The sequence below is a fragment of the Charadrius vociferus genome, unplaced genomic scaffold (genome assembly GCF_000708025.1).
Source record: "Charadrius vociferus isolate BGI_N301 unplaced genomic scaffold, ASM70802v2 scaffold217, whole genome shotgun sequence".
NCBI lineage: Eukaryota > Metazoa > Chordata > Aves > Charadriiformes > Charadriidae > Charadrius > Charadrius vociferus.
In genome coordinates, this window is record NW_009649190.1 from 1,148,804 (window position 1) to 1,175,525 (window position 26,722).

At 36.8% G+C, this 26,722-nt stretch overlaps 1 protein-coding gene across 1 annotated transcript in view; it reads right to left on the reverse strand.

Moving 5' to 3' along the window:
- Nucleotides 1-26,722, reverse strand: part of TBC1D5 (TBC1 domain family, member 5) — a 295,469-nt gene that overhangs the window by 50,071 nt on the left and 218,676 nt on the right. Inside the window, exons 14-16 of the mRNA XM_009888924.1 lie at nt 24,099-24,205; nt 8,331-8,416; nt 3,501-3,763 (exon numbers count right to left, since the gene is read on the reverse strand). Of these exons, the coding sequence (XP_009887226.1) occupies nt 3,501-3,763; nt 8,331-8,416; nt 24,099-24,205 (456 nt within the window). The remainder of the gene's footprint in view (nt 1-3,500; nt 3,764-8,330; nt 8,417-24,098; nt 24,206-26,722) is intronic.

Here is a 26,722-nt window from a genome sequence, read left to right on the forward strand (position 1 = left end):
TTCAAGACAACGAACTCAACTGACATTCCAATGAACTCAGGATTTGAATTTAAACTTTGTACCAATGTATTCCTTCATTGTGTAGGATCAAGAGAATATTTGAATCTCATTTCTATTAGCAGGCTACCTTGCATAAGTAATCACTAATGATACCCAATCTTCTTCTGTGCTGAGGACAGGCTGAATGGGATTAATATATTATTAGGAGGAACTGAATTTCCAATTAAGTGCCTGGATACTTTGTTCAACCGTGATTTGTGATGTTGAAGACTCATCTGGAATTATAGGCTTGCAATTATTATTATTATTATTTTTAATATTAGTCTGCTGTTTTTCCATTTACATTATCTAAATTATATGAGTTTTTTCTCAAAGAAATTCAGCAAGCACCAAACCTTCTGAGTGAGAAGGAATTACTATCGATTATGTAAACCAACCGTCTCTCATCCAGAGCACAACACAAGCTACCCCTGGAGGTGGCAGCACGAATGACACCTGTCACTGCGGCTGCTTTGTGAGCAGTAACTGTGTCTAAACAGAGCTGTTAACACTGGGATAGGGTTATTCTGGCAGTCTCGCAAGATATTTTGTTACCAAGGGCATCTTCACACTTAATAAAAAAGTAGAACAGGCAATTAATTTCATTTCTTCAATCTTATAACCTTCTACATATTAATTTAAATTACCAGCAATACTTGAGCATTCAAAACTTGAAAGGACTAATAAGATACGATAAAAATGGATAACTTCCTTTACTGATTTGATATCAGATTTACAGCAGTTCGGTCTGTTATACTGTCCAACTGAGCATCTGTGAGTGTTAGATCAGCTGGAAGTCTATCCATTTAAATCCTAAATCTGTGCCTCTGCCTACCTCAGTTAAACAACCAAGCTCCAGAAGGTTGAGGGGAGCTGAAAACACAGTGAAGAACAGAATAGAAGGCAATTAGTGACAGCTGATCAATAACTTGGAGTCTTATAGTTACAGACCACAACAAATAGCTTTTAGATACTCAAAAGCTAGAGCAGAATCCAGAGTTTGGGGGTGGAGGGGTGGGGTGGGGGGAAGGGAAGCAGTGCAGAAGAAAAAAAGCACTTAAAAAGTTCAGCACAAACAGGAGGAGTGGAATGAGAGCTTCTCAGGGTGTGAATATGTCCTAAATACTAAATCCTAATGCCTGGGATAGAAGTACCTGCAACTTCTCAGAGCTGCAGGGAGCGCCCTCATTCACTGGAGATGCTGTACAACACTTTGTTGAGGTGGCGATACTGTCCTTCTGCACACAATTTGAGAAGTTATTCTCACTTTCAAGGCATGATGGAGATGGTGCTGCATTGTTTACAAAGGTATCTGCATCATGCTTCAAAAGAGTCTTTTTAGCCTGTTTCTGCCACAGTGTCATTGCAAATAGGGATTTATTTTTTTATTTGCTAAGCTAATCCTCCATTTAAACTTACTTCAGAGAGAATTCACTGGGCAGCCTATAAGATACTTTATATTTCAGTCGCCATTCGGGCTTCTCTTTAAAAATATAAATTACGGCACTTGCAAACGTAGTTAGCTGCCATCATTCACAACTTCTAGCCAACTACAGGCAATATACCCGTAACCATACAGGTCTGGAACAAAAAGCATGGCACTAATATGTAAAATAAAACTCACTGTCTCCTCAAACGATTAAAAAAGAAGTATATTTACATTTTGTTGCCTTTAAATTACTTTTGCAAGTGTTGTATCATATATGGATAGACAGAATATGGTGAAAGGAAGCTGCAGATACCAGACCGTTGCAGTATGTTTTATTTCCTCTTATCACGAACATTCTTTGTGTCCTACATTGTTAATTTGCTTCATTTCTTAATAACTTTACCAAACCTCCATATTTCTGTTGATACAGAAATATATGCACAGTTTTTACACAACAACGACCAAACATAACTACAACTTCTTACTCTGATTCTTGTATGGAAAGCCTCCGGTGTATTTCTGGATGATGCAACATGTTAGTTGTCACAAGTGTAAACAGGCTCATCCTTGACCAGGTAAATCAAGATTAAGCTACAATCAATTCCACCTACAGAAGTTGCTTCAAATTTCACAATTTTTTCACATTTAGCGAGGAAAGAAAATAATGGTCCGAGGACCACTTTTCAACCCAAGAGGTAAAAAAAAATAATAAATGTGATAAGGGAATGATGGAAAACTCTTTTAAAAAAGAAAACAAAAAAGCCTGTCCAAATTTGTGGAAATAATTTCGTTCCACACCTAGTTTTACTTCCATTGTAGTGAGCAGGATTTGTGTGAAGGATTCACTGCGTTTCAGTTTCACGTTTGCAGTGTCAGGGACTGTAAAACCCTTGCTGGAGCAATTTCTGAGATTATTCTACGATTCTGAGAGAAGCTGCATATGTGGATTTTGCCAAGCAGCTGCAGTGGCCCTCACAGAAGTGTCTGCAACTCTCTGCTTCAAAAGAACGGTGGTACCTTTCAATTCTGCCCCCTCAGCGTCTGCTGGGGATGCGATGCATCATGCAAGGACTAACTTTGGACCGCATGAATGCAACACAAAAGAGGAAGAACATCAACTTCAGCTACAAAGTGTTATTTCCCTTCTCTTACACTTTCAAATCTGGTGAAAAATATGATGCAATCCTATGCAATAGTTCAGGGCAACCAGCACCAGCCCTCAAACTTATAACCACTATTTAGGAAGAGTTGCTAGAAGCAGCAGATGCCATATCACTCCGCATGCTCCTTGCAAAGAACATCCTGCCATAGCCTGGCTGAAGATAAAGAAGCAGGTACGCACCCTGAGCCTGGCACAGTACAGGAAACAACGACCAAAACTGAGCTGTGACTTTGTTGTTTGAATAAACTGTCCCTGAGAAATATAAAAACAAGGCGCAAGAAAAAGAAGTGGTATTTACTAAACAGGGAAAGTGCAGAGGGCCACCACAAATTATTAAAAGGTAAATACATGTTATTGTTTAAGTAACTTCTCAAATAACCTCCATACATTCTAAAGGGAATAAGATTTCATTTATTAAGAATTACTCTGTAACTGATCTAACTTCTTCACTCCTATTTAGCTAATATTGTTATGCATGGGATTTGTGCCAATATTCTGAAAAAAACGTTATGAAATTAGTCTTACAGTTACAAATATGTTGCATTTAAAAGACCGAAAAATTAATTGGCTAATGTTTACAGTAATGATGTAGCTTGGTACGTCTGATGTAATTTCTGCTTAATACTTTTTTAAAGGTTCAAAACTTCCTATAGTATTTGTACGTTTTTGAGATAACATCTAATTCTGTATTACATGGCAAACGTGCCATTGTACTTAGCACAGACATCCCGCTTAACAAAATTCTGTTTTTTCTGTGTCCTCCAAATATATACCCACGGATATAAAATCAATAAAAGGACTTTCTTCAGTCCTGAAGGCGTAGGATAAAGCTTCCCGCTGTGGCAGCACTGCCCCACGTTTCACCTTTACCTTTGCCCAGCTGAACTGGCATGCTTTCGGACTTCATCATCCTCTGCTGCTGTGCCTGGTGGTGCTGCTGGTGGTGCTGGTGGTGCTGGGGGGTTTCCACTGTGCCTCTGATGGGCATTGCAGGGGGAGGAAAGCTGCTCCCACCGGCAGGAGCGCCCACAGCCCCACCTGAAGCCATAGCTGGAGCAATGAGCTTTCGGCCAAAATTCAGTAAGCTGTTGGAGACTTTGTTAATGTTCAGTGGGGCAGCCTTAGCACTGGCGCTGGAAAGAGAAGAGGACAAATCATCGCACCCTCGCCAACGGTTTGGACTGACATAGCAATGCATGCATTGTTCTCCAAAAACGGGGGAAAAAAAAAAGTCCAAGATGTGAACGCTACACAGAGGGCGTTTCATTGCAGTTGCACTGGAATACACACAGGAACCACAGGGACCGCATGTGGCACCAGTTTTTCCCAACCGGTAGCAAGCAAATTTTTTTGGCCCTTTCTCCCTGAAAAATGCAGACTAACCCCAAACAAAGCAAGTTTGTACTGATTTTCTTAATTTGCCTTTTCAAATGAAAATAACTAAATAAATAAATAATGAAAACATGGCAAAAAGCAATCCAGGCTCTAAAGCATTGAAAATTTCATAAAACTCTTTTTGCACTTCTCTTTCAAAGACTGCTTTAATATTTACTTCTGCTAGATTAAATTCTCTTAAACATTTAAAATAACTCAAACCCAAACATTTTTTTCAACAGGCAAAACTAACACTAGACTGTATTTTTAGGTTGGCAGAGTTAGATGTCTCTTGCTTTTACTTCACCTTCTGCCCAGCCCTGCCGTTTCAAGCCAAGCGCTTTTTAACGGGAATCCTGATTTCAAAAGTGATTTTGGCTGAAGAATGGCTTCAGGATATTACATGTATACTGGATCATGATCCTTACCATTGTTACTTTTTATTTTAAACTACAGTGGCTATTTAATTAACTTCAGTTATATGCAACATTAAGAATGAGGAACTTGTCGAATCATTTAATCTGTCTACAATAAAGAGGCAAAGAAGCTTCTAATTCCCAGTGGAAGTGTTCATGTAACCCAGGGATCAGCAAAGCCACTCCTATTTGTTCATGCAATGTTTTCCTGATTTACATAATTAATACTTGAAATAGCCTTCACAGAAATATATCACAATCACAGAGACCTTTCCACTCCTGAGGTTTCATTGTACTGATCTGTACTTCAGTGATATCAATAGCTGTGTTTGAAATATTTGAAGAAATACATGTAATTAAAAACAATACAATCATTGTACTGGGGAAAAAATAGTTTTGCAATGTTTTGGGGATGTTTAACTAAAAATAAATGACAAATGAATTAATATGGGTGACTTGTAACTTGTGCAGGCACCTGGAAAAGTGATTTTGATTTTGCTTTTCATATCATTTCCTTACTTGTCTCCAGAAATGTTTTTTTAGAATACACAATATAAATACACACACGCATATAGAACATATCCAGAAAATAACAACAGCTGAGTTGTTTAGATTCAGAATAGATACAGTTAAAATGAGAAAAAGCAGAAGAAACTATGTGAGCCTGCACACTCACGAGATACAGCTCCAAGCTGTATGGGCCCCTTCTGCTATATACTGGTGATGAAGAAAGGCAGCACGTAGCATTTTATAGGAGGAACAGCAGTGCAGAGCCTGGGACAACGTGCTGCTTCCCAATTTATGGAAGCTGGAAAGCAATGATTGCTGAATAACGATTACAGGACCTTTCTGTGTCTCCCCATTTTATTGATTGCTGCCAATACTACAAAAAGCTTTTCCGTAGCCACCTGAGAACGACCGACAAAGTCACTACAAAGACAGCATCTTCAGAACTATAAAATGCTCTTGCAGGAGTCCCAAATGGTTTCAAAAGCAAACTGAACAGGTCCTAATGATTTTAAAGAAGAGGACATGCAAAACGTGACTATTAAATTTTACGCGGCCACTACCTAGCAGATTCATTTATTAATCAGTTCCCCAAGGTATTGCAGAGACACTTAGGGGAAAAAAGGATTTTTTCTATTCCATCACATATATGAGGCATCAGAAGAGTCAGCACAGGACCTTCTGTTTAATGTCTTCTCCATTCCAGACAGAAAACAAAGATTATAGCTTTGAAGGTGGAAGAAGAAATGCCAAATGCTGGCTTAGCAGATATCAAACAGTTATCAATAGTTTGCAATGAATCTAATTACATGACTGATTTCGTGGGTCATACCAGTAATAACTTGCTTGAGATTCAAAATCCAAACTTGAGTATATTGAAAATATTTTTTTCCCTTGGTCTACTGTAAGTAACCACCGAGATTGGGATGGTATATATCACTCACTCACCTGAAACATCACCTTAGAAAAGAAGACAATGGCTTGCATGTTGAGTCCTAGGTTTGTGTTGTCTCTAGGTCTAGAGCCTTTGACAATCAGTACAAAAAAACCCCTCGACTTTGTGCAAAAAAATGATATTTACTGGAAGTAAATCTTTCTCTCTGACAGGCTACTCAAGCAACAAAGCCACTGGACACTTTGAGCTAACTGCGTCATTGAAATCATGATGGTCCACAGATGCAGCTGAGAAAGCTTATGCAGAGGCTTGTGTATTTGTGTCCACCAGCTTGTTTCTTTCTTGTTTCTCTTTTTCAGCTATATTTTGCTTAATAAAAAGTATCAGTTTTCCTTCTACACTGTTTAATTTGCTGCTTTGACATATATGTAAACCAGGAGAAGTTAGTTTATTTGCATTTTTCAGATGGTTGGAAGAAGACCTTTTTTGAGAAACATCACTTTACACCAAAAATCTTCTCTAAGCTGTTATGTCTGAAATATGATTTTAAAAAATGCTTCCAACAATAATGTGCAATAATGTTTTATAATTATCTGAGAACAAGAAAGGATATTTATCGCAGCTCCTACGTGTGATTTGGCTCTGCTATGAACCGACACTGCTAATGATCAGTCCACAACACAAACGTATACACATACATGAAAAATAAATAATGATGCTATCTAAATTTCTGGTCAAGTGGCGGTCTCAATAAAAGTATTCTGAAGTAAAATTTATTGTGCAATTTCTCTGAATCACAGCTTCAGAAAATGAACAATAGCGAGGTGCTAGATCTCTGGAGGAGACAGGTTAAAACTGAGCTGAAGTTCAGGAAAATAAGAACAATGTATCTATTTCTTACCATTTAAATGTCTGATATATTAATGCAAAGGATGATTACAGCCATTAAAGACGGATCAATGTCTACATTTTAGCCATCTAAATGTACCAGACATGCACAACAACTAGAAGAAAAATGCTGATTGATTATGTTGTAGAGTTATCAGCAGATGCATTTAAAAGTAAGGCATCAGTTTAAAAATATGAGTATCAAGGAGACGTGAATTCCATCTATGAAGCAAACAATTTTGTTTCATCACAATAAGCATCATTGACCTTGACTGTGAATGGTGTATTTTTAAACTAGCAGTAGGAAGATGATTCAATCTCTGCAGTTTTCTGCTAAGATGAAAATGTTTTGTTTTAAGCAAGCCTTACTCAAAGGCATTTCTCTCTTCAGTAAGTAGCCATTATGAGAGATGAGAGACAAATATATGAATATGATGGATTAAAAAGTTTTATATGTGATAAAATAAGCAATATATATCAGAGATTTGCCAACCTATTTAAAATACATCATTGAGTCTGTGGAATTAAAGATGAAAAAGACCTAGTAGCTCATCTAATCCATCTCTCTGCTCACTGCAGAAATATTTCCTAATGTTACATTTTTCCAGTTCTCTTTTTAGTCCAATCTTAAACAGATTTAGCACATTTGACCTACTCTAAATGTTCCCGTGTTGAGATAAATTTATCCCAGTTATTCCTCTATCTGAACTGTTCTAAACAATTCCTCCTCTCCTTTGGTATGTATACTGTACATAAGTGTGCAATGAATTTATATTCCTACACAGATTTAATGGACATTTGTTTCCTTAGAATTTAGGTTTCCAACAGGTGTCATTCCTGTTTGGGCTTTATGTTTTATTTATTTTTTCAAAATCCTGGAAATGTTTCTTTTGGAATTTTCAAATAACTTATTTTTCAAATTTAGGCAACTCTTGAGATCATTTTTTAAAAGAATAAAACAACAAAAACATGAAGATAATGCATTAGAGTGCTGTAAATTTTGACATCCTTCCCAAGTTAAAAGCCTTGTTAACAAAAAAAAAAAAGACCCTTTTGCAGTCACTCTGCTTACCTTTCATTTCTGCTCCTTTGTCCATTTTAAGAGCACAGGCACCTCTATGCTCATGACCACCAGATAAAATGGGCTTGACGAGGAATTTAAGTGGTATTGATACAAACCGTTTCTAAAACAAGGGAGGAATGGCGCCGAAAGGTTTCGTAAAAAGTACTTCAAACTGGATTTACATTAATTCAATTTAACTTACAGAGCTTCTGGTACATGGATACTCCAGATTGCGATTAGATGTGTTATCGGAAGCAGTTCAGCTATAAAACCCACATTGGCAACGTTTTACCCCCTGCTTTTAGTATACGCGTCATGGTGTACGAATGTCCTTAGCCTTAAAAAAATGCCAGTGAGTTGACTGCAACACTATCTGTAAAACTTTCATTTTCTGTGTAATAATAGGTAAGGTAAAGATTCAAAATAAACGTCATGAAATAAACACACGTGCTTCTAATACTGCTTATTTAATTCCTGTTTGGGATAAAAGTGACTTATGAAACATTTTGTTTATGTAAGGTGTTTGTGCAGTGAACACATATTCAGAAATAGCTTACCGGGTTTTGTTCATCAAGTCTGCTCCACGTGCTTTGTAATAATCTAAATTTTGTTGGAATTGATGAGTCACTGGTCTTGGATTTCTCTAAAAAAAAGAAAAAAAATTTAAAAAATAGTACCTTATTGGAATTTTCTGAGATTTAAAGCAGAGACAAAAAGTATGCTTATTAATGAAGATTAGAAATTTCAAGAGTAATTTCTTTTCCCAGTATTTCGGTTTCTCAAGGCAGTAATGCCAGTTACATAAAAGTGAGGTCTTAAAATAATTAAAATAATACCAACTGTTACCAGTAAGTCCGCCCCGTGCCCACAGAAAATAGTGTTCTTCCACACAACGATGGGGCTGTTGGCTGTAGTGGTAACATTTCTAACTAAATCCATAATTCCTGGAAAAGTTCAGCTACGGATACGAGTTCTTTCTGTAGCTCAGGTATAGAATTTTACCACCTGCAAGTGATATGTTTTTAAAGAAAATGGTAATAGTAAAGAGAAACTATAAATAACCTTTTAAACTGAATGCATCACTAGCAGTGTCTTGGTTAAGCAGAGAAATTAAATTTAGGGAGACAACCTGATCCCTGCCACTAGATGGCACACGGAGCCTTTTTTCTCTCCAAATTTCACCCTGCTCAAAACACGAGGCCACGAATAAAGACCTGTTCTCCTATAATAAAATGCAGATAATTAATACTGAAACCAGAAGCCACTTGTTAGCCTCCACCTCTGCCACAATGACACTATTTCGCTGAAGCTGCCTTCAGTAGTTCTGAAATCATCCTTTTTGGATCTAATAATCCACCGAACATTGATTAAGTGTAGACTACAGCATATGCATAAAGCATCTTGATTGAACAAATGCAACCTGAAGGACATTATTTGGACGTGGAAGTCAATATTTTTAAGTAAAAAAATCTGCACACAGATGAAACCAAAATAACAGAAAGGTACTGAAAGGCTCTTTAAAAAAAATAAAATATATATACATATTACTTTTTTTTTTTCTGGAGCAAGAGAAAACAAAATAGAAAATTTCTGCATAATGATCGGGTATGTTGTACACAACGGATCTAAATAATTTCCAAGTACTTCCTTTAAAGGTTTATTCATTCATAGGCTGGTGCCTTATATTCTGATCTGCCTTCTTGAGTCCTGCTAGTAGTAAATATAGTTTTAATAAACTACGCAGCAATCTTTCTGAAACAGTAGGTCACAGGTGAAAGTACATTATATTTCTGATGGAGTCAGTCTTCAGCTGTTTCAGTTTCACATGTTGCATTTTTGCCCTCCGGATTTCATTATAGACTAGAGTATCCATAGTCTTATGCTCTCATTTTCCACACAACTGCAGATAACGCTCCTTTCTTGCAAACCTTATTTTTGGAGAAGGATATAGGAGTTGCATGTGAAAGACCAAAATATTGCATGTGCACAAAAGGAGAGAAGAAGATTCAAAGAGGTGGTAGATTTCAAAGGCCAGGATGATTTGTGAGGTCAAATTTAAGGCTGGGAATTTCCAGATTGTTTCCTGCAGTCAGACTTAATCTTGTATGAAATGTCTCATTTTCTTTCTTTGGAAACACATTAAACATTTTAAAAATATATCCTGTTTGTAATGTTCATTAAAAAATGAAACAACTAAAAGCTATTAGACAAGCATTAAAAAAACCCCTCATCTATCCTACCACCCACACTGTAATGGCCGTTCTATGTTTTTCTTCTCCAGTTATAAAAACAATATTTGCATAACTCTACCCATTCATATGGCTTGTAAGTCAGTCCTCATCAACTGACAGCAATAACAATGAATCAGCTTTAGTTACTATTGCTCTAGTTTGGTAATTCAATGCATTTCTATGATAATCAAATCCAAACTGACGTGATGAGGATAACTGATGGTTCTGTGACTACTATGCAAGTAATCAAACAGTGTAACTTTTCTCCTGTGAATTAAAGAACTTTTTTCTTTACCTGTCTTGATGACCATTTCAACAAGGTGGAAGAGTAAGGGATGGTTAAAAGAACAGACACTCCTAAGCCATAAGACAGCCCTTTGAAAAATTCACGTTACCAGATGCTAGCCAGTTTCGCAATTTATTTCCAATAGCTCAGTATATATTTTAAACTTAGCAAAAACATTGAAATATCTTTTCCACCACTCAATAAATAAAAAAAAAAGGATTATTACACATTGCTTCTGAATAAAAAAGAGGAAAAGATCATGTGGAACGGTATCTTGAAACATACTTATGCACAAATGACAAGCAATTCAAGACACGAAAGGCTGATCTACTATCTAAGCACTTAAAGCCATTAATAGGAATAATGATCTAACTCGAACATATGAATGAGGCTCAAGCATTACTTTCACAGGGGCCTATTTAAATTCCTATGAGGTTTAAAGGTATCAAAGGAAGAAGCAGTTTAAAGTACTGTTACATGCAGTGAAAAAAAAGCCCTCAGAAAGAATGCTGTTGAAAAAACATTAGAAATGCAAGACAGTAAATACCAAGGGTTACTGCTGCAACTCCCTTTGTAACACTACAGATATCCTTTTAGAAAATTTCATTATTTACAAAAAAACAATCAGACATATAAGTTAGCAAACAAGTATCTGTGAAGTATCAACACAGAAATTTTAAATACTTCTGAAAACTGAAATTCAGACAGCAAAAAATATGGTTTTATGAAGATTATGATCTTTATGTCATTGTAGTTGTCTTTTAAATTTTATATTCTTTTTAACCATTTCAATAAGTTAAATATAAGAAGAAGAAAGGAAAACCTACACGATTACAATGTCTCTTCCTTATGAATTTTAAACTAATCCCCCCAGTTTGAACTGTCCCCTATATTATATTCTATGTACTAGGATTGAAGACTAAACAAATTTATTTACAGCAAAACATAGCTCTGTTTAAAACATTCACAGTAACCATATTTTTTTTTCCTGCACAGTGCAATTTGGAATGATCCTACTTGTATTTTTAATTACTTAAGCAAATAAAGTTTTTCCTTTTCTTTTTCAATTTATGTAAGTATTTTGACTAGTACCTCAGATAAAATCTTTTTTCTGAAAAGGATAACGTTAAAATGACAGTGAATCAGCCCTTCAAATTAGGAGTTTGTTGAATCCCCCTATGAAATTGTGTAAGGACATTATACAGATCAACATATTTATGTTTTTCCCCTTCTGAGGAAAAGAAAGTGCAGAAATTGGAGAGAAAAGCTGCCTGTGCCAATACTAGAAATCCCTCTTCCCCACACCCATTTTGTAGGAGCAGTCTGTTGATTTTATAATTCTTCTAATCTTAATTTCTCGCTAGAGCAAGCTTCGTTTCAACTGGTAGAGAATGCCCAATGTATACTTTTAAAAGGACAATGTATGAAATTCAGATACAGAAGCACACATAGAAATTGATGTGATTTTGGACTTCACCTCTTCAAAATGTTATTAGCCGCAGCCTAAAGGGAACAGATGCCTTAAAATGTTTCAGGTATCTCTGAGGTATTCCTGCCCCTGAGCCCTTCCTTCCCTAAAAGATGCCCCCCAACCCCCATTTGCCTGCTGAAGTCCTGTATCGCCTCCTCCTGCTTCTGTTCCCAGCCACCACTGGACTGACTCACTCTTGATTCCCACAGCTGGCAGGAGGTTCTTGGGTACCCTCTATTTGGGTTTACTCTCCTCCAGGGACATGGGGCTGAGTTAATTCATACCCACACCTGCTCTTTTCCTAGGTGGGGGGATGAGGCCATGCTCAGAATCAAACCGAACGCAGCAGAGATTCCCTAAACTTGCATAAACTGCTGAAATGCAATTCCCACCAGCTAAGGATCACGCTCCATATGCTCAAATTCCCTAGTATAACCCTTTTCCTCCCTGGCCTCCGGAGACATATCGCATCACGTTACCCACGGAGTAGATATGATATAGCAAAGCAGGCTTGTGCGTGACAGAAGTCACAGGCAGACTGTTCTACAACACACCAGGAAAACCAGGTTACTGCCGCAATGTAACGTTTCACCATTTGAATACACATTATTTGTCAAAGTTTACACGCAGGTGCAAGTGGAGGAATCTCTACAACACTCTGCTTTCTTCTTCGTTGAGGTATTTCCACCTCCACCCCTCCCAGTATTATTAACAGGAAAAAAAAATCAAATGCAATCTTGTGCAAAATCTGAAGGTTCAGAATAAGAGACAACAATGAAAAAAGATTTTCAATATGTCTGATGAAAAATGAGACTTATTTTAGTGAACATGCTATTGCCTCAATGCCAAGGGAAAAGCACTCGTCATTAGAGAAATGAATTGCTCAGCTGTTTATAAGCAAAAAGCTCTGGGGGAATTTCTCAAGGCCCAAACCACAAAGCATTGCAGGGTTACACAAACATATGTTGCAGGTGTTTTAGGGTAGACAGGTGGGAAAACCTCAGCTACTGAAAAATACTCCACTTAATAGATTGTATCTGAAACTAGATAACCTAAATGCAACAGAGAAAAAACCAAACAAAACAGCAGCAGTGAATTATACATACACGCAGCAATAGGCTTACCAAAATAATCATCTCACTAGTGCCAAACGGGATTTTTTAAAAGTAGGGGTTTTTTTTTCAATATATTAAACAAATGCTGCCAAACGTATATCTTTTTTTTCTAAACTAATAATATTTTAAGACTAAACCACAGAACAGACTGAACTAAATATATATAAAAAAAAAAGAGAAGGATAATGATGCAGTGTTGTTCTTTTTATTTAAACAAATATTTTTAAGGAGCCAGTTTGCTCATTTTTACCCTCTTCAGCTGACAGGGAAATATTGGATTTTTTTCAAAATTCCCACACAGCCTAAATTTTTTTTATTAAAAATCTTTTCTTTCCCTTTTCACTTGTTTCCAATAAAGTTGGAGGAGCATATGACTATATTCAGTAATGACTGCTCAGCAAAGGTTTACCTTTTCCTTCTAGATCACCTATATTTCTTTCTTCAATAAAGATTATACAAACATGGCAAAAATTTGGACTGGGAACAGAGCTGAAATATAGCAGCTGAGATGTGGATAAGGAATACAGTTTGTTCAGTTCGGCAGCAGTTTTTCTATTAGGTAGTAATAATTAATATGAAGTGCATACTAATGATTACCTAATAAGCCTAGCTGCACAGAGAATTTCACCTTTCCTCTTTTTATTCTTTAGTCAGCTATCCAAGCAGCTGTCTCCACTCTATGACTAGACATAGACAGTAAAGCAATGGCTTAAATTGCATAAACATATGACAATATTTTGTATACTAACCAACCAACCCACCGCAAACTCTAGAGCACCCAAAGCAAACGCCATTCCCCAAACAAACCTTTCCTTCCACCTTCTAATTTTTCTCCTCCCCAGTTACACCTTCTGCAGAACAAGCAACCTGCTGAAGCACAAAAGGTATTCCATCCACCTACGAACCACTGAGTTAAATGCTCACTAAAAAGAAAAAAACCCACCAGTGATACATTAGAGGACGTAATGTGCTATTTCCAATTCTGAAGTGGTTCAAGTCCAAAACATAGGTTGATAGTCTGCATCTATCAACCCTATGTATGAAAGTAGCAAATGTGAAGAGTATCCTGCACAGAACTAATAAAGAACTTCCTTTAATCACAGGAGTCAGGAGATCTGTGCGCTAATACTGGTGTTGGCAAAGGAACACCATAATCCTCAAACTGGGAATAATGCTTCCTGTTTACATTTTTCAGAAAGATGCTGTGGGTCTCAATGGCAGAACTCATTATTTACAACGCAATAACAGCATGAAGAATTATCATATTTAATTGTTTCTAAAGAAAATAAGGGACTGCTTTTTTTTTTTTAATCGAAAACAACAAAAATTCCCCGAAAGAACTGAAAAGGAAAGAAAATTCAGTTAATTGGGTCAAAGCAGGAAGAAACCCCCTAACTCCGATCAAGCTGAAATAAATTATCTCCAGTTTTGTTACGTGACAACCCTCCATTCCCCTGGCAACTAGAAATTTCAGATACCAAGAAGATATTTTAAATACTGTGCGTTATGGTCTGTTTTTAACTTCATACACGCATGCTTTCTCTCACATGGGCATTCTATGACAAGAGATGAAGAACTGAAAAAAATTGACAAGTGAAATTTAAAACTTCTTCAGTGACTTGACTGAAAGAAATTTCTGGTTGTATATTTTGGCTTCTTGTCCTAGCCGATTGGAAAGCTTTTTTTTTTTTTTTTCTTTCTATTTATGGTTTTACAGCGTATTGCGTTTTAACAGGTAGATCAAGTCCTACCAAATCAGCTTTTATCGATATTCCAGACAAAAAGAGTCCGACCTGCCAACTTTCAAGTTCATAACCTGCGTAAAATCCCCACCTTGCATCAACAGAATCGCTTAAGTACCTTTTAAATCTGCCTCTTAATTTAGTCGCCTATTTTTCAGCTGAACCCTTGGTTTTAAGAAGTAAATTAACTAAATAGTGAGGTATAAATCTGACAGTGTTCAGCCCTACCCCGTGACAGATTTATGCTCTGGCATCTTGCAGCCCCACACGGTTAGGAACAGGAGTTTTACAACATTGTGGAGGAAAGATCCAGGCTTTTGAAGGGAACACACAGCAAGCCTTGCTTTAAACCCTGGAATGCTTCAAATGATGAGATTTAAAATATGACATCTTTATGTACAGAAAAGCTACCACATTATGGTTTTATTGGCACTCGTTTTGGACAACCTGCATAACTCACTGATGGCTTTGTGAGTAATGCAGTTATCCAAAGCTTACACTGATAAAACCCTTGTAACCACACTTACAGCATTGTATCTTCTCCAGATACATGCTTGTACACAAAAAATCTCACATATCAGGGAAAAAACAAGAACACTTTAAGGTGCGATTTGGTTATTTCTGCTACGTGGAAAAGAACCAGATTAATTTATGTTCTGCGCGTAATATGCTCTGTAAAACACTTGAAAAAGGTCCCTAAAGGAGTGAAAAAGGCTCTTTCAAAGATCCCCCCACACACCCCCCAGCAGAAGGAATATGACGCCCAAGTCTTTTCCACTAAAATGCAGAGAGAAGCTAATGTCCTGATGCTGCAGGACAAGCGACTCCTTTCCTTTTGGGATTCCAATAATGAGGATACTGTAGAGCCATTTTGAACGCTACTGCTCCTTAAAAAGATGAAGGACAAAGAGTCCTACCTCAGATCTCCAAATCTAATTTTCCATAAAAACTTACAGCAAAGGATAAAATGTACCATTCCCATTTCTTTCTTGAAAGTATATTGCTCTTTCAGAGAAGTGTTCCCCAATACAACTGTACTCAAATAGCTTTGTATACAACAATTAATACATTAATATTTACTACAAAAATATGTCAATACACCAGCGGTATATCTACATTTATATGAGAAGAGACTGAACATAAATTCCATCATAATAGATTGGATATGATTCAGTAGCTAATCTTTCATACATTATTGAAAAGTTACGAATCTATTTTTATATAACTCACAGTTTGTGTTTTGCAAATTTTAGTCAAATAAATAAATTATGATATGGAGAACTTTTGATTAGGTAGAATCAAAGTGCTTTGAGTGTTTTAAGTGCTTCCTTTTGATAAACTACCTTGCAAACTAGAAGTGATTAATTGAATTGTCAGGTTGCACATGAGAAAAACCATAATCACCTCACTCTAACACTGTTAAATACATTTTATTAGCGTAATTTTATAAATAACATCATTACTCTTTAGGAGAGGGTCAGTAGCTTTAGTTGACTTTTTAAACAGAAGTAAACCAATCAGCCAGAAAGAAACAGCCCCAAGAAATTCACAAGCAGTAAGTTTTATTGGTAGCTAAAGTAATTAAGAGCCTAAAGTGCTTCAGTTTCTTGCTTTAGCATCAAGTACAATCAGAATTGCTTTTACTTTGCTACTAAAGATACCAACTTGCTCAAAGAGAAAGCACAGTTTAAACTTTTGGCTCCCAATAATAACTTTCTCTTCCATCTTGCCTCTCTAAAGTACTTGCCCTTAACATGACAGTGCTTACGAATTTCCAGTGAATGTTATCAGGAGTGCCGCTGAGCACAAGAGAATAATTCCTTCCCTATTTCTAAATTTTCCCCGATCAGCCCCCTGGCCCGAACATGATGTTGCTGCACGTCATGCCTTCTCTTCCTGATTAATAGGGAAAGCACCTTGGTAAAAGGTGTAATTATGAAATCTGCAGAGAAGATTCAAAAATGCAAACACTTTTTTTTCTTCTTGTGTTTGCAATTCTTAGTCCAGGTGACTGATCAGCAAGCAGTTGCCTTGACTATTTATTGAATAACGCATATGTTACTGTTCTATACAAAACTATTATATACTTGTTTTAATATTAATTGAAAGTAGGAACAATGGTTCCTAACTCATCTTTAGCTGTCTCCTCTGAAAGACTCTGCACCTCTCCACCCACCCAGAAATCATCAGCCACGCCACGAACTCCTGACCGCCCTCAAGGCCAGCAGCTCTCCTGCTGGGTCACACAAGACCGGCGATGAGAACAACAGTGCCGGGAGAGTGGACTGCAGCACCATCTCACTCAGCCCTACACAAAACTGGGACAAGTCCTTTGTCTCTGCACCACCTTACCTGTGGCACCGCTTTGTCTTAACTATAAGAGGTGTCACTGTTCAGGAAGCTTTGCTTTATTCTATATTATTTCCCACCATTTTCATAGAATCATCATAGAATGGTTTAGGTTGGAAGGGACCTGGAAGACCATCGAGTTCCAACCCCCCTGCCATAAGCAGGGACACCTCCCACTAGGCCAGGTTGCTGAAAGCCCCATCCAGCCTGGCCTTGAACACCTCCAGGGATGGAGCTTCCACAACTTCTCTGGGCAGCCTGTTCCAGTGCCTTTCTACCTTCAAAGTGAAAAATTTCTTCCTAATATCTAATCTAAATCTACCCTCTTCCAGTTTGAAGCCATCCCCCCTCGTCCTATCACTACATGCCCTTGTAAAAAGTCCTTCCCCAGCTCTCCTGTAGGCCCCCTTTAAGTACTGGAAGGCTGCTATAATGTGTCCCTGGAGCCTCCTCCTCTCCAGGCTGAACAACCCCAATTCTCTCAGCCTGAAATATTTAAATGTAATGGCTGCTTAACTTGCATTGATACAATACTTGTGGGTTCTTAACCAAATAATGGGCCTGTGCATACGACACTACAGAGAGAGAAATACTAGAAACTGCATCATGGTTGGCAATCTAAGAGAACAGCTCTCTCCTTCGATAGATGACTACTGTGTTAACATATGATACTAGGGAATGAGAAGGACTTCGAAAGATTTCTCATTTTCGAAGACTTAACTAGATGACTAATCAACCACTTTCCACGATTTTTTCCTTTAAATATTACTTGCGATATACAGGATACTTTGAAAAAGATGACTATTTTATTGTGGGGCAACTAAATGGTTAACATATCAGGGGAAATTGCAATGAACTTTGGGAGAGATGAGAAAGTTATTGTACTATGAGTACTCACCACATAGCCTTTTTATATTTTAAAATGCATAGGTGCACTTGGAATGAAGGTTTTGAAACAAATGTACAAAAATGAAGAAGATTTTTAATTCATGGTACACTTACTATTTTTATGTGGTACTATGGCAACATGGTTATTCCAAGTAATTTATCATTAAACTCATAGCTGCCTGTCATACCTTATTCTATTAATGAAACACAATTACTGAATATTTAAAACAATAATTCTTAAAACAAAGCATGGCCTATCTCCTTGGAAAGCAAAAGTTTCTGATTTTAAGAACATGAACATAAACAAAGAACAAGTTAATATCATGGCTTTCACATGTAAAATATATGCAATTGTTAGTTGTATAGGTCCACATTAAAAAGCTTAGCATGCAGTTACAGAAAAAACATCGATTTATTCAAGGTGAGGTATTTAGATTACATCTAACCGTACTGTATTTGCAAATGGGGAAGTTAGAACATCAAAATGCTTGGGTTCACTACAAGGATTTGAATGTGATTATAAAACCAGAGGTCAATTTGAAGATCCTGATACATTTTTGTTCATAAAAATCTATCTATGTTGCATTAAACATCCAAGATCTTAATCTTTCAGAAACTAAGGCAAATAGAAGTTCTCTGTGAACCACTGTGAGTAAATGCATTTCTTTTTTGTTTCTCCTAATTCCTTTCTTCCCAGATGAAAAGACATGTACTTAGCTTTTCTGGAAAACCTCGTTTCCTTTATCAGTCACATCCCCTGTCAAGGCAACTCTCCTTTAAAGTGTAGGTGACCTTACTTGTACTTCCAGCTCAGATTGCATTGGGATATCCATTACCCCAGATTTCTGGTACTTACTTTTCATACACCCCAAAATCCCTAACACATAATTGCGAATCTCCTGAAAAATCAGTCACATTCTTCATGATCGAAAATAAAAAGCAAACAGCAAACGGATGTTCGGGGCCTCCCTCCCCCTTGTTGGTACCCCTCTAACCAAATGGACTCTGCACCCCACTCAATGTGTGCAGGTACAAATTAATGAGCTGCTAATGCCCAGACACTGCCAGATCCCAACTTCTCATTGGCTGCAATCTGGTCATTAAAGAGAGGTAATTAATGCCAGATTGCACACACAATGCTAACAAACAAACAAAACAACCCCAAACCCGCTTTTCTCCTGCCACAAACAGCAAAACAAACAATACTGACATAACGGCAGCTTTCAAAGGACAGTTGCAGCTCTGCAGCGGCACCTCAGTTAATGAGTGTAGAGAAAAGAATTTATCTGAAGAAGAAGAAAGTGAAACTCAACAGCCTTTCAGGCACATGAAACTAGCTTGGAGAAAACTCTGAGACGGTGGCAGCTACTTAAGAAGAAAATTCAGCTGTAAAGAAACGTACAAAGAGTTCGGTTCAAAATTTCAGTAATGTGTTTTCCCCTTGTCACTTATTGCTCAGATTGTGAAAAGTGTTAAAAGCTGGAATGCAGATTTCTCCGACAAATCTTTGTATGAGTGATCATGACCATATATTATTGCTTAAGTTTTCTGGCAGTACCTGTAATTTGAGTCATGACGAACTAATATGGCTTCTTTGAAATGTCATGTATGCTTCATCACGGGTTTAGTTAGAATTTAATATTATAATACGGCCACTTTCAATGTCAGCAAATAGCTTAAAATACAATGTTGAGAAAATATCAGCAGCAGTAACTAGAATATTATTAGTGTAACTAACAAATTAATTCCCATCAACCATGTACAGTCACTTTCTTCTGTTTTTGAATCGATGGCTTATGATAAAAGGTGTCTCCACTGAATTAAGCTCCTAACTAGGTTGCTCAACGAGTAGGGTAACTCATCACGTCAAAATATCTGAAAGCAGACTTATGTTACAAAAATATTAAGAATAAATACAGGAATACTTCAGACAAAGGATGGTTGTCAGGTTCTTAGTATGCAATGTAAAACTGTAATATTCTATGTAGTGCTTTAGTTTTGTAATAAGTCATTGTGATAAGGTTAACACTTCAACACAGAACAACATACAAATAAGAACACCCAAAGATGAAAATTACTTTGCTTATGTTGCTGTATTAGAATTTTATTTGCTAAAGGGTGAAAACAGATTTGCAAAATTCACAGTTAACTTAAAACAATAGTTTTAAACCTTTTATTCCTAGCCCTGGCTGCCTTCAGGAAGGAAAGAACATCTGGTTATTTAAGGAACACAATATGTTCACATTTTCTATGACTTTTGTTTCTAATTGGGTTTTTAAATTTTTTTTTTATTTGAACAACTCTAGTTAGAACTATGTTTTTTAATCACTTTATATTTTTCCACTGCCCTATCTTCGTATCTCTACTTCTTAATTTCACAGCCTTGCTTTGAAAATTAACGTGCTCAATGGTTTTGATAAGGAAAAAATTGAAGAAAATTAGCCACTCCTGGGCTATTAAATACACAGAGACACACCTTCAGTAAATGCTTTAGGATATACAGAAAAAAACTTTCCTTATTTTCTCATTTCACATATACATAGTTTTAATAGCCCATTCTCCCATAAGAAGTTCTACTTCTATATTCAGAAGGACTATAAGTGCAGAGAAGGTACTTTCTTATAAATAATTGAGGTAATTATCCGTTGAAAGATTAGAAATTTGAAACAAATACTCTGCTAAGCAGGTTAACTTTATCACCCTATGCAAAGAAAACAACACTGGTTTGAGCTTTTCATTGTACGTTTTGCTAAGAACTGGAGCTGGTTGAATGCAGAAAAGGCTGAAATTCAATTATTCTGCACTGATCCATACTCATGCCTGTAAAATTAGTATCTCTCAGGCCCCCCTTCAGAGACAGGTGCATTAACTTGTTTTCAGCTGCTACGGAGATGTGTATTTCTATTCCGTGGCACTGGAATATATCAGGGATGTGGTATCTAAAATGTCCTCTCATCCCAACTGCCAAGTGGGGTTCACAAAGTGAAAAGGAGAGCGTTGCATGCATTAGATTAGTGGCAAGCACTAATTACTTTTCGTATTATTGTTATTACTGAATAATGCTAAGGCTTCTGCTAAGGTTTGATTCCACAAAAGGTCAGGAAATTGTATTTGTCTATCTGTAAGAAAAAAAAAAAAAAGCCACCTATCTTTTAAGTATAGCTTTCTTTTGACATTTAGGTTGCTCTCCTGGTGATGACTGCAGTGAAAAGAAGCAAACAAAATGCGACAGCTTCATCAAACCAAAGTTTAGCTCTCCTGATAGTCCACAAGCCAACTAAGGAGGAGATATCTGTTATGTCAGGCCAAGGAAACAGAAGAAACAATGGATGTTATTAGATGTACAAATGCAGATTATCTCCAGAATCAGAAGTTATGGATGGAAAGGCCGTATCCGGTCCATCTTAGCTACTTCACCATTTATGACAGGATTGCTCCTTAAGAAACTTTCAGTTTTATGTCTATACCACCGACCTTTCTTTGTCCAAATGCCCCACAGCTTCCCCTCAGTGAGATTATTTGGCATCTACCTAGCAGCAAAAATAATCCCAAAGACAATATATATATTAACAAACCTGCAAGAAGCAGATTTCTGTTTGTCCCTGTCCATGACTTCGACTTCTAAAGTGCATTTCTTGTCCAGCTGAGAGTTAAAGCTCCAAGGGGCAGAGAGCAAGCCTCTCTCAGGTATTTGGAACAACACTAAACATTCTTGCTATGTTCAACAAATAATGGAATAAGACACTGGACCATGCAACGGTCTCCCACAGAAGAGTTCCCTGACTTCACATATCAAAACCCAAGCAAAATTTTGGAAGAAATGTCACGCAGAACAACTCAGCCCTGGCTCAGGAGATCTAAATTGCACTGAACCAAATGTAATTTCCCATTAGAAACTAGAAGCTGGTGACAAAGAAATGCACAGGAAAACATCAAAGGAGAAAGAAAAATCATTAAGCACTGAATTCGCTAATCATCACTTACAAGTTAAACTACTGACTAAAATCTTGTCTTTTCTTCCAATCTGATTTTATCTGCTCAGGGAATAAAGGCAAACTGAATTATCTTTATGCAGACAGCAAAAAAAAGGTATCATAATTTTCCCACTTATATCGATACATAATCTGTGTACTGACTTTAGACTCCTACAGCACCCACAATGTCTTATTGACTCTTCCCTTTCATTCTGTGGAATGAAAAATTTTGATGGTCTTGGAAAATTTTTATGTGTAGGTCTCACATAATAACAAGACTTCCATTTCAGAAATGTGTTGGATTGAACCAACATATGGTTAAAGACACATAAGAGAAACTTAAAATCATACCTGGGGAAAGCTAAGAAATGGGTACTCAAGTCATAGTATTGAAAACATATTTCTTTCTCAGACCAGGAGCTATTTTTTTCTTTTAGAGTGATCCTTTAGAACAGTTTAACTTCCTTACTGTAAGAAGTCCAGATCTGGTTATGCAGTCTCAACCCAAAGCACTGACCTAAAACTAGAGGTGGCTGGGAGTCCCGTAGGGCTCTTCATTCTCTGGAAATCCCAGCTTCCTACCCTTCAGCGTATTTCCCAAGCAGATAAGTACGGCTCAAAAATAAGGAACAACCGTAACTGATCATATTTTAATTGACAAAACAACTAGCAGTCTGCATGAAAGAGCTTTAAGCACTCATTCAGCTGAGTGAAGGGAGAACTACCTGAAAGACTCAGTAAGAACTACAACCAGTATTTTTCTGAAAGGTGTTTAAGGCACACCTGAGAATGTTACTTTATAGGACACTGAGGCCTTAATGAGCCTGACAACTACATTCTGTTGGAGACAAGAGCGTAAGGAGCAGAACAGTGATCAAGCTTCTTTCACAGGAAGTTGGTGATTTATTTTTGTCCCCTTCAGCTGGTAGGATATCTTGTATACTGCCTAGGATGCTTCAGAGGAAGCTGAATAATTAGTAATTATTCTATCTTTTAATATATACGTTCATTAAATGACAGATTACGTACTGGATTTAGCTTTATATCTTAGCAAAATTTTTCTCCATTTGTATCTTCCCTCTGAAAAATACTTCTATCTTGTTTTGCTAAGAGAATACATAAATAAATGCTGGGCAGTCTGATTTCAGACTGCTGCTGAAATCTTAGGAAAGATTCCTGAGATCTAACATTACAAACTTTCTTACACACTGAAAAGATGATATACTTTACTTGTCGTCATGAAAGAAATCTTTGTGCCTGAGAGGAATGAAGAAAGCAGCTGTAAGGATGCAGATTTCTGCAAAAAACTGATACAGAAACAAAGAGAATTTTTTTTTCTTAATCCATAAAAGTGTAAACATTGGTACTGAATGAAATTTTGCAGATGGCAGTCAGAGTGCAGAAGTGATGAAATTTTCACTTTCAAAGGTGACGTGCATCAAGAAGATGAGGGAAATCAGACTTTGCACTGGCAGCCTACTAATGGGACGTGCAAAAAGACAGTTCAAAACCAGCAGCACAAATTCTGCTAGCTGCCAAAGATCTGAGTGCTGCAAAGATTATTGTGTACTGTTTCATCTCAAACACTTTATCCACTATACTGCGGATATCTGCTGTTTATTATAACCACACATATACACATGCAGTTCTAAAACAGCAAGAGGTTCGCATTTTTTTTAGTATAGATGAGTATATCAGAAACTGTATGCTAGTAATATGTAACATGAAATTTATGAATTTATACATTTTATTCATGTGAATCTTTTCAGGCTGTAAGAGCAGACTCTCATTTTTAAATGAAAACCATCACAAAATTCATATATATTGGGCAAGGGTGGTGCTTTAAGGATTAACAGTGATTAATCTGCAAAATCCCACGAAAAAGGTCTTACAGATGAAATTGCATAACAGTTTCTATAGAGCTTACTAGGTTTTTATATAAAATATTACTGTTTCCCTCAAAAGTATACTTCATTATGAAACATGTCTGTATAGAATACTAAGCAAAGGTATTCTAAAGAGCATAAACCTCTGCAGTTACCAGAGTACCTGGAAAACTTTAGCAAAGTAGTAGGATAGTATCCTTTAAAGAGTAAAGGAACTTGTTTCTACTCTTGGTTACCAACCCTTTCCTTCAGCTTTTTTGTCAGGTAAGAAGAAACTTGGCTACAGTTTAGTCCCCAAAATGTAGGTTGTTATAAACTTCATAGTATTTAGAAAATTTTATTACAGAGATTTATTCCCTCTACTTACAAAGTGAGCATCTCACCTTTGGATCTCGGAGAAAAAGTGCTCTTAGGATAAGGGAGTGAACATCTCCAATAGGTGGATAATGCATCAGAAGTCCCAAACAGGTCTGATAATTACTTGAAATCACTAAAATGAAAATGGAATAAAAAAAAAGAGAGAGAAAAAAAGGTGAAATATTACTATCTTATTTTGATGTTCCAAAATAATATCTTTTCCAGTAGATTCATTACAGTTCAGATTCAGCTGTCTTTTCCCACATTAAGACTCTCAGAATTCAAGCAGTGCTCAGAGTAAAAGAAGACATTGCATATAGCAAGCTTCATGACTACGCCTGGTCCAATATCATTAAGGACAATGCTAAACCTACCACTGACTTGATGTCATAGACGTTTATGTCAGCTCCACATTTAGATCTCTATATCTGTACACCTAAAGCCTGCCTGAGTCAGTTTAGGTCAGGGCAATACAGTCTGTGGACCTTGAAAAACTAGTTCTACACTTCGACATGCACACTGACCTCTCAGACACTCATCTGCAGACACCTACATTTAAGTATGATAATTTGTGAGATAAATTTGACCTTTGGTCCTGTTTTTATGATAACTTTCCCCCACTCTGACAATTCTTTGCTGAAATATGTTTTATGTTGTGCTTATGTACATATACACACACGTGCCCACATACAAATATATGCACATAGGTAAAATGATGAAAACAACAACTTACTTTCTCATAAATCAGAAACTTTTCAGGAAATGTTCAGGAAGAAGGGAAAAGGCTAGATTTGGATTTCATAAATACTTAAAAATATAATGTACCATTAACTTTATTAGATGTTTTTTTACTTATTCAGGCAATTTTCAGCATGCTTTGCTAAAGTTTATAATTTTATTATAATTGTGCTTGATTTTATCTGAATCTATGTAAGTGTACTCTATGAGTCTTTGCTTGTCGTTGTCGTCTTCTGTTTCGGTTTTTGTTTTGTTTTTTTTTTTTCTTTTTTCTCCCAAATCAATCTAATTATGAGTGCAATTATTAAAGACATCTTTTCAGGCAGGTCTATGTAAACTACTTCATTTCTTTTGCACCATCTAAATCCAGGCAATCCATCTGCCACAGCTGTCAAAGCAATGCCTGTTAATGATGCTTGCACACTGCAACATAAAGACAGCCTCCAACAATGGTAATTGTAAATAATTTTTTAACAAACTTTACTATTCTGAGAACTTTAGCTGTAGTAACAAATACTTTTAATTAATCAGGCCTCTACACCAGAAAGGATCATTGCAAACGCAGAATTATTTTGAAGCAATAAAAGGCAAAATAAAGGACTGTTGTGTGGACAGAAAGATTTAAATGTTTTACTTTTTTTCTTTCATGTGAATAAGCCTCATATCCTCCTGTACCTTTCCTCCCTCAACAAAAGGATTATGGGGAAAAGATGCAGGACTGGGCAAAATGAATAATTATAATCTGTGTATGGAACCACTTTATCATCTTCATTTCCGTTGCTGATCCGACAGCTTGTAATTTCATACATCTGCTTTCATTTGTAAAGCACTCACTTATCCTACTCATTCTTTATCTGTTCTGCCTGTTCTTTTTCCTACCCTTTGTTTTTCTTGTTCATATTCAGGTACCTGTTTTTTCTTCTTGAAGTCACAAAGCTGGCATAATGAACACAATACAATGGTCTCCGTCAGAGTTCTTTCAGAGGAGTATAATACGAGCACCACATAGTACATATTCAACCAAACTCTCATATGTAAAATCAAATTTAAGACACTGTACTGCAGTTATGATCATGATGCCTTTTTACCAAAGTAAATAAAAATACTGAAAATTGATAGTAAATTCTAAATACTTTTATAAAAGACAGGCAGTAAGACCAACGTACTTCTCTTTTGAACAGATCAGTATGTGTTCTGTTCTGCAATGTAAAATTGATTAAAATTATCCTTTCTTTATTTTTCCTGGAAGAGACCCTTGCTGTCTCACAGATACAGAGAAAAATAAATATTTAGAAAGCTAATTTATTTTAATGGTGCAGACTTGACCCCTGACAAAAAAAATTTGTATCTTCAACACAAGACATTTACTCTAATTATTAATTTTTGGAAATGTGTAACTGAAGCAATTCAATAATGGAAAAAAAAAATCAAACTGTTGGGCAATGACCTGTGTCCCCCCTGATTACTAAAAGTTAAATTTTAAAATGAAACCTCACCATCCAAAGAATGTTAAAAAAACTCCAACACTTCAATGAGGAAGGCCTGCTAACTTTTATATTTATTTTATCTGTAGGGCTTTCCCCATATATTGAGCGATCCCCTTTTCATGTAGAAATCTTGACAGAAGAGAACATTGTTGCCAGTGCTCTATTTGCTGGGGGACCTTGTGTTAAAGGGATTCCTTTGCTGAAACACCTCTTGGTACACTTTGTTTCAGAGTGATCTGCATGCTGCCCATGAGCCGGCAATGTGCGTTCGCAGCCCAGAAAGACAACAGTATCTTGGGCTTCATCAAAAGAAGCATGGCCAGCAGATCGAGGGAGGTGATTCTACCCCTCTGCTCTGCTCTGGTGAGAACCCACCTGGAAGGGTGGGTTCTGGAGCCCTCAACATAAGAAGGACATGGACCTCT